A 14,519-nucleotide genomic window follows, 5' to 3' on the forward strand; every position below is an offset into this window, starting at 1 on the left:
TTCTCTATCTACTGACAAGCTTGATGTTGACATAGTGGCCATTGGCATGACCCCCTTCTCTCTGAGGATCTTCCATTTTGGGTAGTAAAATGGAGATTCCCTCCTCTGTAAACAAAAACAAAATAGGTGGGGACCCGGGGCCATGCGGGGTCGTGCCGTGTGGAGCGCGCAGCTGCCTGGAGCCCCCCACCCGCCTCCCCGGCCTTCTGCAGGTCCCAGTGTCGCGGCGGCGCGCTCTTGGCGAGAATCAGGAGGAGGAGACAGCAAGGATAGGCCCAGGAGCAATGGCGTCCAAAGAGGAACAAGAGCAAAAAAATCGCAACATGGAAAGCGCGCAACAGGAAAAGGAAGAAAGGGAGCAGCCCCTTGTGCAGAATGGAGAGGAAGCACAACAAGTGGGAGGAGGTGAAGGCCAGAAGCCTGGAAGAAAACGGGGGCTGATTAGTGATTGGTCCCTAATTTTCGCTGGGGCATACCTAACAAGCATACTGATCACAATGAAGTGGGAGATGATGTAGAAAAGTTTGTAGGGCAAATGGTGGAAGTCAAGAAAAAGACTAAGGAGCAGCAAATGAGGCATTACATGCGCTTCCAAACTCCTGAACCTGATAATCATTACGACTTTTGCCTTATACCTTGAATCCTAAGGGCTTTCCTGGGATTAATAATGTGGCCTCTGCTCTATAAGCTTGTAGTTTTGTGATTTACATTTTCTGTAAACCTTTGGTGTTTCCACTTAACAATTTCTATTTGATTATTGTTTTTGTCTTAATGTTAAACTTTTTGGCAGCAGGGCTTTTTCACCAAGTTTAGGAAAAATATTCTCTTCATAATTGAACTTAATAAAGCAGTTTAAAAAGCGGTAAAAAAAAAAAAAAAAAAAAAAAAGAGACTGCAGTGATAGCCCTAATTTGACCAGATAAATACAAGATCCCTTATAGCAAATTCCTAAATACAGGCACATGCATCCTAGGTATCTTTAGACAGGTTTGGGCCACATGAAAAGGCAGCAGAATATATCTGCCTTTGCTTCAATCTCTCTCTCAGGCCAGAGGTTCCTGTCTCCTGAAGAATAGTCACTTGGAAGTACAACAACTAAGCAGCAACCAATAGGAAACACTTAAGAAATGATTGATTCATAGCACTTTTAAATGACTTAGCCTCTTGTGCCTCTCAGTGGTAAAACAAAGAGGTTAGACCACATGATTTCTAAGGTCCTGTTCTGCTCATAAATTCCTACTGTGTTCATTTTGTACTTATTACATTGAGTAATTGAGTTCTTTGACTCAAGGACACAATCAAAGGCTCTTAAGATTAAAGAGCGTGGAGTTCCTGAGGCCTAAGGAAAAAGTGATGCTTCATCCTTGCTGCTCAGGCTCGGGGGCCCTCTAGTGGGTTGAGTTAATTGAGATTCCAAAGTCTGAACTTAAATAGATAAAGTGAAATATTTGGGACCAGTAGCCAATTTACCTTTGTTCTTGAGGTAAAATAGGATGACTGATTTTACTTTTTAATACTTAAGGAGTACCAGTATAAGTTGTTCTTTGCTGAACATCAGATAATGCAGAGGAGTAGTCTACATAGTTTTCCACTGAAGCACAACTTCCCCTCCTTCAGAGACAGTGACAGAGACAAAACTTAAATATTCAGGGACCACATTAGAAATTGTGGCAACTACCACATTAAAGAGTTTGGACTTCTTGTTGTTAGTTTCAGTCTTTGAGCAAAGAAAGGTCTTGAAGGGTCAGCTGAGACAATGGCCAGGATCCCTTTGATTGGCAGGGCAGGACTGGGCAACAGATAGAAGTGTGACTGAAACAACACAAGGGTTGGAAGCATGAGTAAAATTTAGGGGGCTGATAGTTGATGTCTAGGCCCTGGTTTCAGAAACCCCTTAAAGGGCTGTTTAGCCATCATTGTGTTGCCTTTCTTATCCATAATTTGCAGCAGATTCAACCACTACTGCCTTGAAGAGGTTGACTTTGGGATAAAATTTTGGTTCCCAGTTAGAGAAATGTTCTAATGAAGTAACCCTTGGGCATGACTCCAAGTCAGAATTGCTCAATGACATCTGTGTCATCTAAGCACTGAGGTGAACATTTTAGTACAGTTCAGTCTAGACTGGTTCCCTGAACCTGTCTGGAAAGACTTTTTTTGGTAAACAGTATTGTATGTATGCTGTTTTGCACATTAGTATTTATTTTGATATCCTGTTGGTTTTAAAGTATTATATGGCATACATAGTATTTATTTGTGTATGTCAGTGTGAATTTAATGTAACAAATTATATGCTGTCATAAACTATTTTACTGAAAAAAAAAAAAAAAAAAAGAATACTTTGCTGATGTAGTAGTTGGTCAAAGTCTGAGCGTCAGGGCCAAAGTAGTGGCAATGGAATGAATGACTGACAAACTCAAAAGTAGGATCAAGCAGATCTGATGAATGTGGATGGTTTCTGGGTCTCAGTGTTCAACAGTTGAGTAGATGGTGGTACAGCCAACATAAAAGAAGAACGCCCTTGAGGAAATATAAGCTGAGTTTTGCACATTCAAAGTTTGAGGCGCCTACAGGCTATCAGGTGAACACAGAGAATGCAATTTCTTGAGAAGTGGCCACAGGAGAACTGGGACGGACTTAAAACTGGCTACAGTTTTCTTTGTGGACAGCCAGACGTGAGGGGTGGGAGATGGGAGAAGAGGCCGGGAATAGGTCCAGCCTACAGGAAGGAAGAGGCAGCCCCGTGGGGGACCCGCCAAGCAGTCTCCCGGCGACGCCTCCGCGCGGCCCACAGCCCTTCCGCCCGTTGGGCCCCACCGCGCCTGCCCCGTCCAGGCCGCGCAGGCCCCACTTCCGCTTCCGGGCCGGGCCTGAGTGTTGGGCGGCGGGGAGGGCCCGGGGCTGTGCGTGCTCGGCGGCGGGAGCGGGCTTCGTGTGGTCGGTGGTTTCGGGGAGCCAGCACGGTGGCCCCCGCCGGCAGGGCGGACGGCCCAGGGCCGATGCGGCAGCCACCTCCGGGACCTGCGACCATCCTGGGGCATGAGGGTGACATGCGAGGCCTGAAGAAGCGAGGCCGGCGGCCAGGCTCGGGCCCGGGACCAAGCGAGGCAGGAGGCTGCGGCTCTGAGGTCGGGGGGCGCGAGGAGAGCAGGCAAAAGAGGAGGACGGTGGCCCGGGCGTCGGGGAGAGAAGAGGTGGAAAATGACAAGTCGGGTGAGGTGCCCGGGGCTGGGAAGGCTGGGAAGGCCGAGGCGAGGCGGCGAGAGGAGGGCCCCGAGAGCCAGGTGGGCCCTTCGGACCTTTCCGACGTGCCGGGCTTAGAGGCTGTGAAGGAGGCGGAGCTCCCCTTGCAATCGGGAAAACACAGTAAGAAAACGCTCAGGGATCATCCCCTTTCTAGCCTTTGCACCTCTGCCTGCTCCATCCTTGCTTTAATTTGTTTTTATATATATATTAATTTTTTAAATATTTTTTACAGTATTTGCTCCCCCCACCCCTCAGGTGTAGTCCCCATAGAGTTTCCTTCCTCAATGCACCGTGCACCCTCACCTCAGTGGCTTGTGCTCCTCCCTCCCTCTGATCCCTCTCCCTCTTCCTCCCCTGCAGGATGTCTCTGATTTATAATTGCCCGTTTTTTGCTTTGTTGTGTTTTGTGCTGTTGTTATTATTTTACTCTGATGTCTTATTTGGTTCCCCTATATTCCTGTTATAAGTGAAACCATCCGGTGTTTTTCTTTTTCCTTCTGGCTTATTTCACTGAGGATAATTCCTTCTAGTTCCATCCACGTTGCTGCGAATGGCATGAGTTCATCTTTTTTGATTGCTGAATAATATTCCATAGTGGATATGTACCACATCTTCTTGATCCAGTCATCTATTTTTGGGCATTTGGGTTGTTTCTAACTTGAATCTGTGTGGGGTTCACTGATGCACATGGTTGATCAGGAGGCGTAGAAAAACAGGAATTCTCTTAAAAGGTGTTTAAGCAGTTAGGAGCCCTTGGTCAAAATTACTATAAGAAATTTCTGCTAATGATCCATTTTAGTTAGTGTGAAATGATGATGCTATAGAGTTTGATAGTCAGCTACCTTAGAGTCAATACAGGTTTGTATGCAGTTCCTTAACAGAAACTTTTCTCATTTAAAAGCAAATATGCATTTCCATACTGCTATTCAGGGAAATAAAAATGGATGTCTTCAGTTTATTTTACAGTTCATTTTGCTTTTTCCTCCTCCATATAAAATCTTTTCTGGTATGTTTTGTTGTTTTGATCAGCCAAGGAAAAAAGAAAAGTTACTGAAGCCTCAAGTCATGATCCACAGCCAGGGATTGACCTGGTAAGAAAGGAATCATTAATCAGTTCTGAATGTTTCCAAACAGTGGAGTGCAGTGAATTTCAGAGTATGGCTTTCTTGCAATCTTTGGGTAAGGAAGGTTTCGTAGAAGGTATTAAAAGAAGATTTCAAGTTAAAAAATTTAAAAACATAGAAAGCCCACCTCTCAAAATAACTGAAAATAAGACTACACAAAATATTAAGGTTGAATTCCAAGATGAACTGTACAAGAATATGCCGAAATATTCTTGTAACAGCTTATCACCTGGAATAGAAAATAATTCCATTTTAAAATTACATAATTTCAATTGTTTCCCCCATTCCAAGGGTTGGAATGATGAAAACAACCTTGCATATAAACATGATGGTGGCTGTATGCTTGTGCCAGAAAATACCTCGAAGAAAGAAAACCTTAGGAGTCTTGCAGAGAAGAGTGACACAAATACTATTCCTCACCTTTTACAAGTTGAAGAAAACTTAATGGGAGTAAATAAGCTATTGCTTGAAGAAACTGATTTATACCAAAGTAAAAATGATGGCTTGCTCTCCAGCCTTCAAAGTGAAAATATGAAATGTTCACTGGAGGACAGCAGTATTGGGAGAAAACCCAGGAAAAGGATAAAGTTGTCTGAAAAAGAAGAAATGGTTACTGAGGTGAGCATTTCTAATGTGTATAACAAATCTGAGCTGGTATTACATGAAAACAAAACAGTTGCCAAAGGTAAAGAAACAGAGACTTTAGAGGCTAGAAAAAGTCCTTTAAAAGTTTTGAGAAAAGCAAACCATAATATACTCTCTCCAACCGATCATTTATTAAGTCTTCCAGAAACAGCGGGGGAGAAGCCAAGTCCTGAACATCATGTGAATACTATGTTGCAGAAAACCCATGAGCCACTTTTGAAAGAAGGAACAAAGAATGCTTCAGAACCCTTAGGCTGCAAAAACATGGAGCCCGAAGAGTATTTTAAGTCAGTGAAAAGCCCAATAATAAAATCACCTAGTGGTTGCCATCCTATTGAAAAGAAATCTTCAGGGGAAGACTTGAGAAATGAATCTGAAGAATCAAAGTTAAGCTGTCACAGAACAATACCAATGACTGGTAAAAGAATTTGGCCTTGTTATTCATGTGCTAGAATATCTGCCCAGTGTTGGAAAAAGGCTTCCTTGCCAGAATCAAACTTCTTTCTTCCTGGATCTCGGGAAAGTTTGAAGCAAGATGATTTTCTTAAACAGGAAACAAATCAGACTCATTTAACTGATTCCAAATTATCATTACAAAGTTCCTTAACAGAAACAAATAGTGAATCTTCAAGTAAGGAAAAGTTGGATTCTAATTTAAATGGTTTCTCTTCAGTCTCTACAGTAGAACCTATTTCAACAGGTACAAAGCAGCCTATAATCAATGGTGATAAAAAGATGAAGCCAGAAGAACTGCGCAAAAGTGTGTCAGAGGTAGTTTCTATTAGCACCGAAGATACTCAGTTAAATAATGTGACTCAAAGATTAACAGGAAGTAAAAAAAAAGATAGAGGGAATTTAACAAAACTTCATTTGACATTGGCTTCCCAGGATAGCCAGGAAGCAAACAACCCTACAGGCAAAACTGTGCATCGAAAAGCATGCATTGCTAAGCAAACACTTGTGGTTCCAGACTTAGTTAAAATATTGAACACAGGACGGCTGACTAATTTTAAAATTCCTTTACTTAAGAATAAAGCAGAGAAAAGAAAAGATATAAATGCCAAGTCATCAGAGAGAGATGCCTATAGTCCCTTAGAGCTTCTTGATAATTTACCTGGAGCAGAGGTAAGACAGAATAGAAATAAAGAAAACATCTCCACAGTAACTTCAGCATCTCAATCTTTGAACATACAAAATCGTGTAACTCCTGTGCAAACTAGTTCTGCCTCATGCTGCAGTAAGAATTCCTATGGTATTTCTCCAAGCTTTTTAAAGCAAGATAATGATAATAAGCCATCTAACCACATCTCTGAACCAGGCCGTATTATTTCCAATAAGGAAGCTATTTCTCTTAGAGTTGAAAATAATCCTTTTTCTTTTGATCCTGGGTATACAGAGAAAAGTTCTGCCTTCTGCTCTAATGAACAAGAAACATTTGTACCAGTTTCCTCTGAAGTGAGTGGTAGAAAAATGACTAAGAATTTTTCAGAAATTAAAGTGGGATTTCCAGATATTCTTAAAGCATATGAAGATGATGTCCTCTTAATTGATGTAATTCAAGATGACCCAGACCTCTTTGGAGTCTCTAATGAAGGCGAGCTCTCACTTACTTCAGAGGTCCCCATCATGATAAGCCAGGAACCCAGTGTTGCTGAAGAGCACCAATCAAGAGACTCCAAGCACGTGGAACTTCCAGAAAAAAAAGAACCAAGCAATGATTTGAGGTATGCATGTTCAAGTACACCTTTTGGGCAAATCATTGTTGGAGCTTAAAAAGTCAAAAGCACTTTCTGCTCTTAGCTGTCACTAACTTATACAGTGAATAAATGAAGCTCAGTGAAGCTCCATTTACTTCTTTAAACCCAGTTATTTATTAAAAATGTAATGTTACTTCTGAGACAAGGATATGTCATTATGCTAAAACTTAGTCAAAATAAACATGGAGATATATGCTTGAGAGTTAAAACTATCTTGTATTGGAATAATACTTTAAAACTTTCTGCATCTATATGTTATCAAACTAAGTTTGAATGGCAGCACTCCCTAATTATTTAGGCATGTGTGATTAAAGAACTAAAAAGAAATCTATATGGATGTGCTGGGTTCTGAGTCCTATTGTAGTACTCTGTTTTGTAAGGTTTGAGCAGATATTCACCAGCCTCCAAAGCTAGTAAAACAAAATAAATATCTAGTTCTGAGTAGAATATGTCGTATCATTTATGCTCTGTTTGCTTTAACAGAGAACTTCCTGTATTGGATCCTGAATTGATGAAATCAGAGATCTGTGCTTCCTTGTCAGCAGGTGAAATTCTACATTTTCAGAGTATGTAGTATTCAAGTATCTTTTTAGATATCCATTTAGGCCTAGTCTAAATCCATTCAGTAATGAGAAGCTTTTCATTTTAGAATCTGTTAATCTGTTAGCAATTTTTTTCAGTTTTAATTAGTTGTCAGATGAGATTTTAAAACATTTTCTATTTGATTATTTAACTTCTTTATTAGGTTTTATCTATGAAAGACAATTGACCTTAGCAATTTTTATAGTCGTACTTTTGAAATTGAACTATACAGTCAAGCTTTACCACATTTTAATTCTGAGTCCATTTTTAAAACATGATTATAATCAATAGCAAATATAAGTTTAAATACTTCAGTTGTATTTATAAGAAGTATTATAGTATAACGTGTACTATAAGTATTATTATAAATAATTTAAATCATAACTTTAAACTTTAAATAGGTTTAAGTCACCACAGGAAATTTGAGTTAATTTTACTTTGATTTTCAAGTTTTAACAATATATTGATAATGGCTGGATATGATCAAAAGGATGCTTTATTATCTTGAAATGTCTGTCAACTTTTAAAACAGTCTTTGAATGACTTGATTACTTTGTCATTTATAGTTTCTACAGTTGAATGTTGTTTTTTTTTCAGCAAGTGAAATAAGACATGGTTCCAAAGGTGCAAATGTTTCTTTGGGAGAAATTGCTGATGAGACTTCTGAAAATGAAAAACTGGGAGATTTAAATGACCAAGTAAAAAGTACAGACTTGGATGAGAAGGTACTAGGGAATCCTTTGCTTTTTAATTTTTATTTAGTCACATGTATTGGTTTATTTGTTGATACTTAATATTTTCATTTTTTCTTATGAATAAACTATTTCTTTGATATTTGAGTTATGAGTCATATTAGAGAAACCCTTCCCTATTTCAAGATAAAATTTTCTCCTATATTTTCTTCGAGGTGTTTTTTGTTCGTTTTGTTTTTCGGTGTTACTATGTTTAAATTTTTTATCAATTTAAATCTAAAATTTACGATGGGAGAAAGAATGTAGAAATAGTATGACCTTTATTTTGCAGATGACTTTTGTATACTTTCTATTTTCTAAGCGTATGAAAATATTTTAAATGTTTGTATTCAGACATGTTAATTTCATATGGCATGGTTTCTGCCTTTGATATCATGCTTAGGTTTTCTCTGCTCAAATTATGTTTTTGCTACTTTATTTTTGCTACTTTCTATATTAAAATCTTTAATAAAACTAAATGGTGTTTCTGAAAGGTATTTTAGGATATAGAGAGTTGGTACCAGGCTTACTTTCTATCCATTTAACTAGCCTGTAGTACAACAGTGGTTTCTCAGTGTACAACATTTACACTGGTTGTTGTACTACAGTTTATTGAGTCATTTCCTCACAAATTTCAAATGCCATCTTTAATATATTTAAAATTTTATGTATGAAGGGCCTCCCCTGGTGGCGCAGCAGTTGAGTGCTGGGTTGCAAGGCTGCCCGCAGCCTTTGCAGCGCCAGTTCGATCCCTGGCCACCGGCGAGGGTCCCACCAAAAAAAAAATTATGTATGAAACTGTTTCTTAATTTTTGTTTCATTGACTGCTTAAGTCCTGTACCAATACCATATTGTCATTTATTTGAAAAATAAAAATAGTAACAAAGCCTTGCTTTAAAAGATGCTGAGATGTATTGTAAATCAAAAATAGTGTTAGGCTGTTCTTATATTCTTCTAAGATTGATTTAAACTTGTAAAGTGTTTTCTAAATGCTAAATTAATTTGGTGGGAATTAATATCTTTACCCTTGATATTCTCATCTAAGAGCCTAGTATATCTTTTTCTGTTTGTTAAATTTAATGTTTCTCAGTTGATTTTTTTTCAGTTCTATTTATAAATTTCTATAGTATATACATTGTATGCCACTATTGTAAAATATGATAATATAAATTTAAAAAGACTAGAATGCTGTAAAGTAAGATTAAATAGTATCTCTGATTGGTTAAGTGATGAGTGATTTGAGGATTTGTTTTTGGTGCCCATATTTTTTTCCCAAAAGTTTAATTTTTAAGCATACATAACTCTTATAATTAAAAAATCATAATTCCAAAATGGCATACATTAAGTATGTCATTGTTTTAAATACATATAAATACTTCTTCAAATGAATGATAATTTATGTTCATAAATACCACCTAAAAATGAAACTCACTCAAAGCTTTTTTTCTGAATTAAAAAATATTTAACTTTCGGGCCTCTCTGGTGGCACAGCAGGTTAAGCGCCAGGCTGTGAAGCTGTCCACAGCCTCTGCAGCGTGGGTTCGATTCCCGGCCAGCCAGGGAGATACCCACATGGCACGGCAGACCTCTCCTGCCTCACCCACTGCTCCCCTCAGCAGTGTCTTCAGTCCATCTGCCTGCTCTGCTTCCCACTCTGTCTCTGGTGAATTCTCTCACCCTCCCACACCTCTGGCCTGTACCCCAGTTCTTGTATAAATAAAATAAATCTTTAAAAAAAATACTTTCATTGTCCATGATAATTTGAAATGATGGTCTTTATAATTAAAGGTGACATCAAAAATTACGAAAATGTAATGATTCACATTTTCTCTTAAACAACAATGGAAATTTTTCAGTTGATATTCAGTATTTTTAGAATTGTTTTCTAGGTTGGCCATAAGTTAGTTGTTTAATACATTCTAATAGATCTGATATGCTTCATTGTTTCACATGGAATAGATACTCACTTGTATTTCTTAACCATAATCTCTTCACAGTGTGGATTTTCAGAAAAGGTGATTATTAAAGAAGAAAAAGAAAATGTTTATGAAGTTTGCAAAAGGTCTGTAACATAGTTTTTAATTACATAATTTCAAAATAGTCATTCATGTAATTTGAATATGGTTTTTATTATCTGCTGTATATACTTGGTCTACCCCATACCATAGACGTACATGGCTATTATTTAATGTTCAGGTGTATCCAGATATAAGGGATATTGTAAGTTACTTTATAGTTATCAATGTTTTTTTTAGCTATTAAAATTTTTGAGAAGGGCCTCCTTGGTGGCGCAGGGGTTAAATCTCAGTGCTGGCAAGCTATCTCCATTCACTGCGGCATGAGTTCAATCCCCTGCCAGGGAGATATCCCATATGGCACAGTGGACCTCTCCTATCTCACCCACTGCTCCTCTCAGTAGTGTATTTCAGTAGATCTGCCTGTTATGCTCCCCACTCTGTCTCTGGTGAGTTGTCTCACTCACAGCTTTGACCTACACACCCATGCTTGTATGCATAAATAAATAAAATAAGGGTTTTTTTTTTTTTTTGAGGAATAAGGAACAGTGATAAAAGAAAAATAATATGTGGGGGATTTTTATGAGGATAAGAGTGATAAAGCAGATGAACATTGCAGTTTATGAATGCAATGATTAGTACTGAGACTTACAATACACTCCCTAGACCATATGTGAATATCAGATTTGGAGGACATCTTGGGGATTTTCTGATCCAACCTCCACCCTCATTTTGCTATTGAGGCAAGGCATACTAGGTTCAGGTAACAAATACTTCAATCAGGTAACATGAATACTTTAATGTTAAGGTGGTGGTTTCAAAGTGATCCTTGGAACAGCAAAATTGTGTGGGAACTTAGCAGAAATGCAAATTACCAGGTGCTACCCACACCACAACCTACTGGAGATAGGGCCCATTAGTCTTTCAACAGGAATACCAGTTAATCCTGGTACATGCTCAAATTTGAAAACCACTGCATTGGGGAAATATGAGGCAAGATTGGTACAGAAACCCCATAAGATTCATGACTATTTGGAGACCTAAAAGAGAAAGGGTTAACTTTTCTTTTCTAATGAAAGTACTTTGTTTATAAACCAGTGTCATTGCAGCCTGCAGAGTTTTATTATCATCACCTCAGCTTTACCATAGTAACCAGAAGTGTAACATTATCCTGGGCTTCTGTCATCCAACCAAGACGTTACTTAATAATGTCTTACATATATAAAATTCTATAATTCCTGTTTCTTTTATGTTACTTTTTATGTTATGTTTCATTTTATTATATTTAGAGGTGGTTGTGTTGATTGCACAGGTCAGTGATATTCCAAGTTGGGGAGAATTGTGAATATATTTTGTGTGTGAATTTTTTTTTTTTAAGATTTATTTATTTATTTATATAAGCACTGGGTACAGTCAGACGCGTGGGAGGGTGAGAGAATTCACCAGAGTCAGAGCGGGGAGCAGAGCAGGCAGACTGATGAAGTACACTGCTGAGGGGAGCAGCGGGCGGCAAGAGAGGTCTGCGTGCCATGTGGGACCCTCACCCGGTGGCAAGGGATCAAACCGGCACTGCAAAAGCTGTGGGCAGCTTTACAATCCAGCACTCAACTCCTGCGCCACCAGGGAGGCCCTATTTTGTGTGTGATTTTTAAACTCCATCACTGCCACTAAGTTTCATCTGTTTAAGTGTGGGCTCCTCGTCTTAATTATTTTACTGTCCTCTGGCCTAGAAAACCCCAACTGATGAAGCTTGTTAGAATTGTTTTTAGGTAAAATAGTATCTGAGTGAGGGTGTAAGTCTTTCTCCTAAAACTAAATTTATTTATATCTGAAACACTTCCCACTCTCTCCCTTATTTATTTTTTCTAGGTAAGTAACCATATCAAGTTTTACTAAAATGAATTATATAGGATCTTACATACTAGAATATAATCAAAGCTATTTAAAGTCAGCAACCTACAACAATACATTTGTTACACATGTCTTTCCAAAGGAAGCTGGCAAGTACATGTATAAATTTCTTACATATACTTGTCATAAAGAATAGGGTTCATTTATTTCATTGTACTCTCCATAGAATAATTATATTACTTTTTCTGGATTAGGATCCCTTTTGTTTGCCATAATAAAAATATTTTGCTCTAGTTTTAACCCTACCATCCCCTCTTACCTTTTCCCCAGCCATTTAACATGTATTGGTTTTCCACTTACAAAGACAGGTACAGGCTACTGAAAATCCTGTAGAATTTTAGTATGATAATAGTACAAAATATAGTATATAGCATATGTAACACTCAGTTGTCTTTTTACTTGCTTGATTCTCATTGCTTGAATCTTTTAAAATAAATTTAAGTTATAATTTTGGTTTTTCTGCTCACACAGCAAAGATGCAAATAATGCAGAGATGATGGTTGGTGATTGTCAGTTAGCAGCCCTGGGGCCCAAACCTCTGTGTTTATCAGTGCCACCACTGAATCTAAGTGCTCATCAAGAAGACACACTACTGAAGACTTGGATGAATGGTACTATTAATAACTTCTGTGCCTTTTGATAGTATAAAAATATAGGAGTATTTCACACCAGAAACAAAAATGGTAAAGAAAATAGAGACAAGCGTAGAATGTTCACATTAGAAAGTTTATGTACCTTTACTTAGTACTTAGGCAAATTTAGGGTATACCTAAAATATTCATATTTTAATTGAGTATTTTAGGATTCTAGAATTAATTTTTTTGATCATAATGCTTTAAGCAAAATAAACTAGATTGAAGAGTGAATTTAGAAACTATACAGTGAAAGCTTCAGCGTGTTCTAAATTATATCTGGATACTGCCAAAGTAAAAAATGAAATCGTTAAAAAAAATTTTGTTTCCAACATTTTTTTTTAAACTTTTAATGTCCTAATTATTTTAGAAGATTGCCATTATTAGTCTGGTGGGAGGCATCCAAGAGGAGAAGGGAAAGGCTGAAAAGCGAGGGGAAGACAACAGTGGACTCTGACTAGAGCTTCCAGAGGGGAGTGTGATGGGGTGGGAGCACAGAAGAGAGGGCCATCCAGTGGAGGATTACTGGGGCTTTGGTGGTGCGTGTGGCAAAATAGCATACATTGGTAGGGGTGTAAACCTATACCTCTAAAACACAAACTGTGTTGTCAATCAACATTATGTCAGTATATATAACTTTTAAAAAAACAAGTAAAAATGGACATAAAAGGATATGATGTCTGAATATTACTCAGCTCTGGTATATTATTCAGCTCATCCTGCTTTAACAAAATACCACAGACTTGTGACTTAACAGAAATTTATTTCACACAGAAGGAGAACCATCCTCTGGTTCCCTTTCTAACTTACAGGTGCTGCCTTCTCACTAAGTCCTTACATGGCCTTCCCTTGGTTCATGTGTGTGGAGAGGAAGAGACTAAGCTCTCTGATACCTCTTCTTACAACAACACTAATTCTTTAGATCATATCAGGGCTTCACCCTTATGACTCCATTTAACCGTAATTTTATAAAAGACCCTGTTTCCAAATACAGTCACATAGTGGGTTTAGGCTCTAAGATATGACCTTGAGGGGGAAGGGAACAGTTCATTTCATGGCCCCTGGATTTGTCAGTGGTTTTCTTCCTTTAGAAGGTTTATTGGTTTTGTAATATTTATCTGTTTAATTTAGAAATAGTCATTTGAATGCAGTGTTGAGTGATGCTATGTCAGTGTTTAGGGAAAGTATCTTCAGCTTATAATAAATTTGATATTTTAAATTGAGGTCTAGAAATACTTAAGGAGCATATAAGATATAAATCTTTCCATTTCACAGGAACATACCATGACAGCACAGTCTATGAATAGAGCATGAATACTCCAAAGTGAAACTTTAAAGCAGATGGTAGTGGTCATCTGTTTCATTGTTAATAAAGGCAATGAGTTATAACTTACTGGTGTATAATGCCATTCTTAATCTTATAGATTTCAGATTTCCAGGAAAACATTCTGTTCTCAAGCTGCAAAATCCTGAAACTTGTGAAATATTTAAGAGGGAAAAAACTGTAGGGGTGAGTTTCCCATTTAAAACAAAAAAATCTTATAAAGCACATACTAGGGGTCTTCCCCTGACTATCATAATTTTTTAAGCAATTCTTGACATTACACAGATTTTGAATGGAGGTTGATGGTAAGAGGCAGCAAATGAGTAGTGATTCAGGGGATATTCACATAAAGATTGATAGCAGAAAGGGGAGGAGGGCAGAAAAAAGTAGAAAATACAGGATTAATTGCTCCATGTCATGAAAGAGAAAGTTAATAATATAAAGCAGCCTATAGAAAATTTTTTTGTAAAACTCTTTGACTCTGTCACTTATATATTTCTGTTTACCAGAAAAGCTAAGGAAAATTTGGTTCTAATAAATGTATCTGCAATGCAT

The 14,519-nt window shown here is 37.9% G+C and overlaps 2 protein-coding genes across 5 annotated transcripts in view; both read left to right on the top strand.

Moving 5' to 3' along the window:
• Positions 1-226: 226 nt before the first annotated feature.
• Positions 227-801, top strand: LOC119252732 (protein BEX4-like). Its single transcript, XM_037520160.2, is given in 2 exon segments — positions 227-444; positions 447-801. Coding segments are annotated over 2 exon segments (354 nt in total). The 5' UTR covers positions 227-284; the 3' UTR covers positions 641-801.
• A 2,195-nt stretch (positions 802-2,996) lies between these two features.
• The window catches only part of TOPAZ1 (testis and ovary specific TOPAZ 1), a 38,398-nt gene continuing 26,875 nt past the window's right edge, over positions 2,997-14,519 (top strand). For 2 of the 4 annotated variants that reach the window (XM_054693343.1, XM_054693344.1), the window contains exons 1-8: positions 3,025-3,363; positions 4,273-4,334; positions 4,659-6,736; positions 7,253-7,335; positions 7,949-8,076; positions 10,080-10,144; positions 12,480-12,619; positions 14,065-14,150. In XM_054693343.1, the coding sequence (XP_054549318.1) occupies positions 3,048-3,363; positions 4,273-4,334; positions 4,659-6,736; positions 7,253-7,335; positions 7,949-8,076; positions 10,080-10,144; positions 12,480-12,619; positions 14,065-14,150 (2,958 nt within the window). In that variant the 5' untranslated portion in view covers positions 3,025-3,047. Of the gene's footprint in view, positions 3,364-4,272; positions 6,737-7,252; positions 7,336-7,948; positions 8,077-10,079; positions 10,145-12,479; positions 12,620-14,064; positions 14,151-14,519 lie in introns of those variants that run through there. The other 2 variants (XM_037527281.1, XM_054693346.1) reach the window with 2 other exon arrangements.

The sequence above is a fragment of the Talpa occidentalis genome, unplaced genomic scaffold (assembly GCF_014898055.3).
Source record: "Talpa occidentalis isolate TD23 unplaced genomic scaffold, MPIMG_talOcc4v2.1 talOcc4.10, whole genome shotgun sequence".
Lineage (NCBI taxonomy): Eukaryota > Metazoa > Chordata > Mammalia > Eulipotyphla > Talpidae > Talpa > Talpa occidentalis.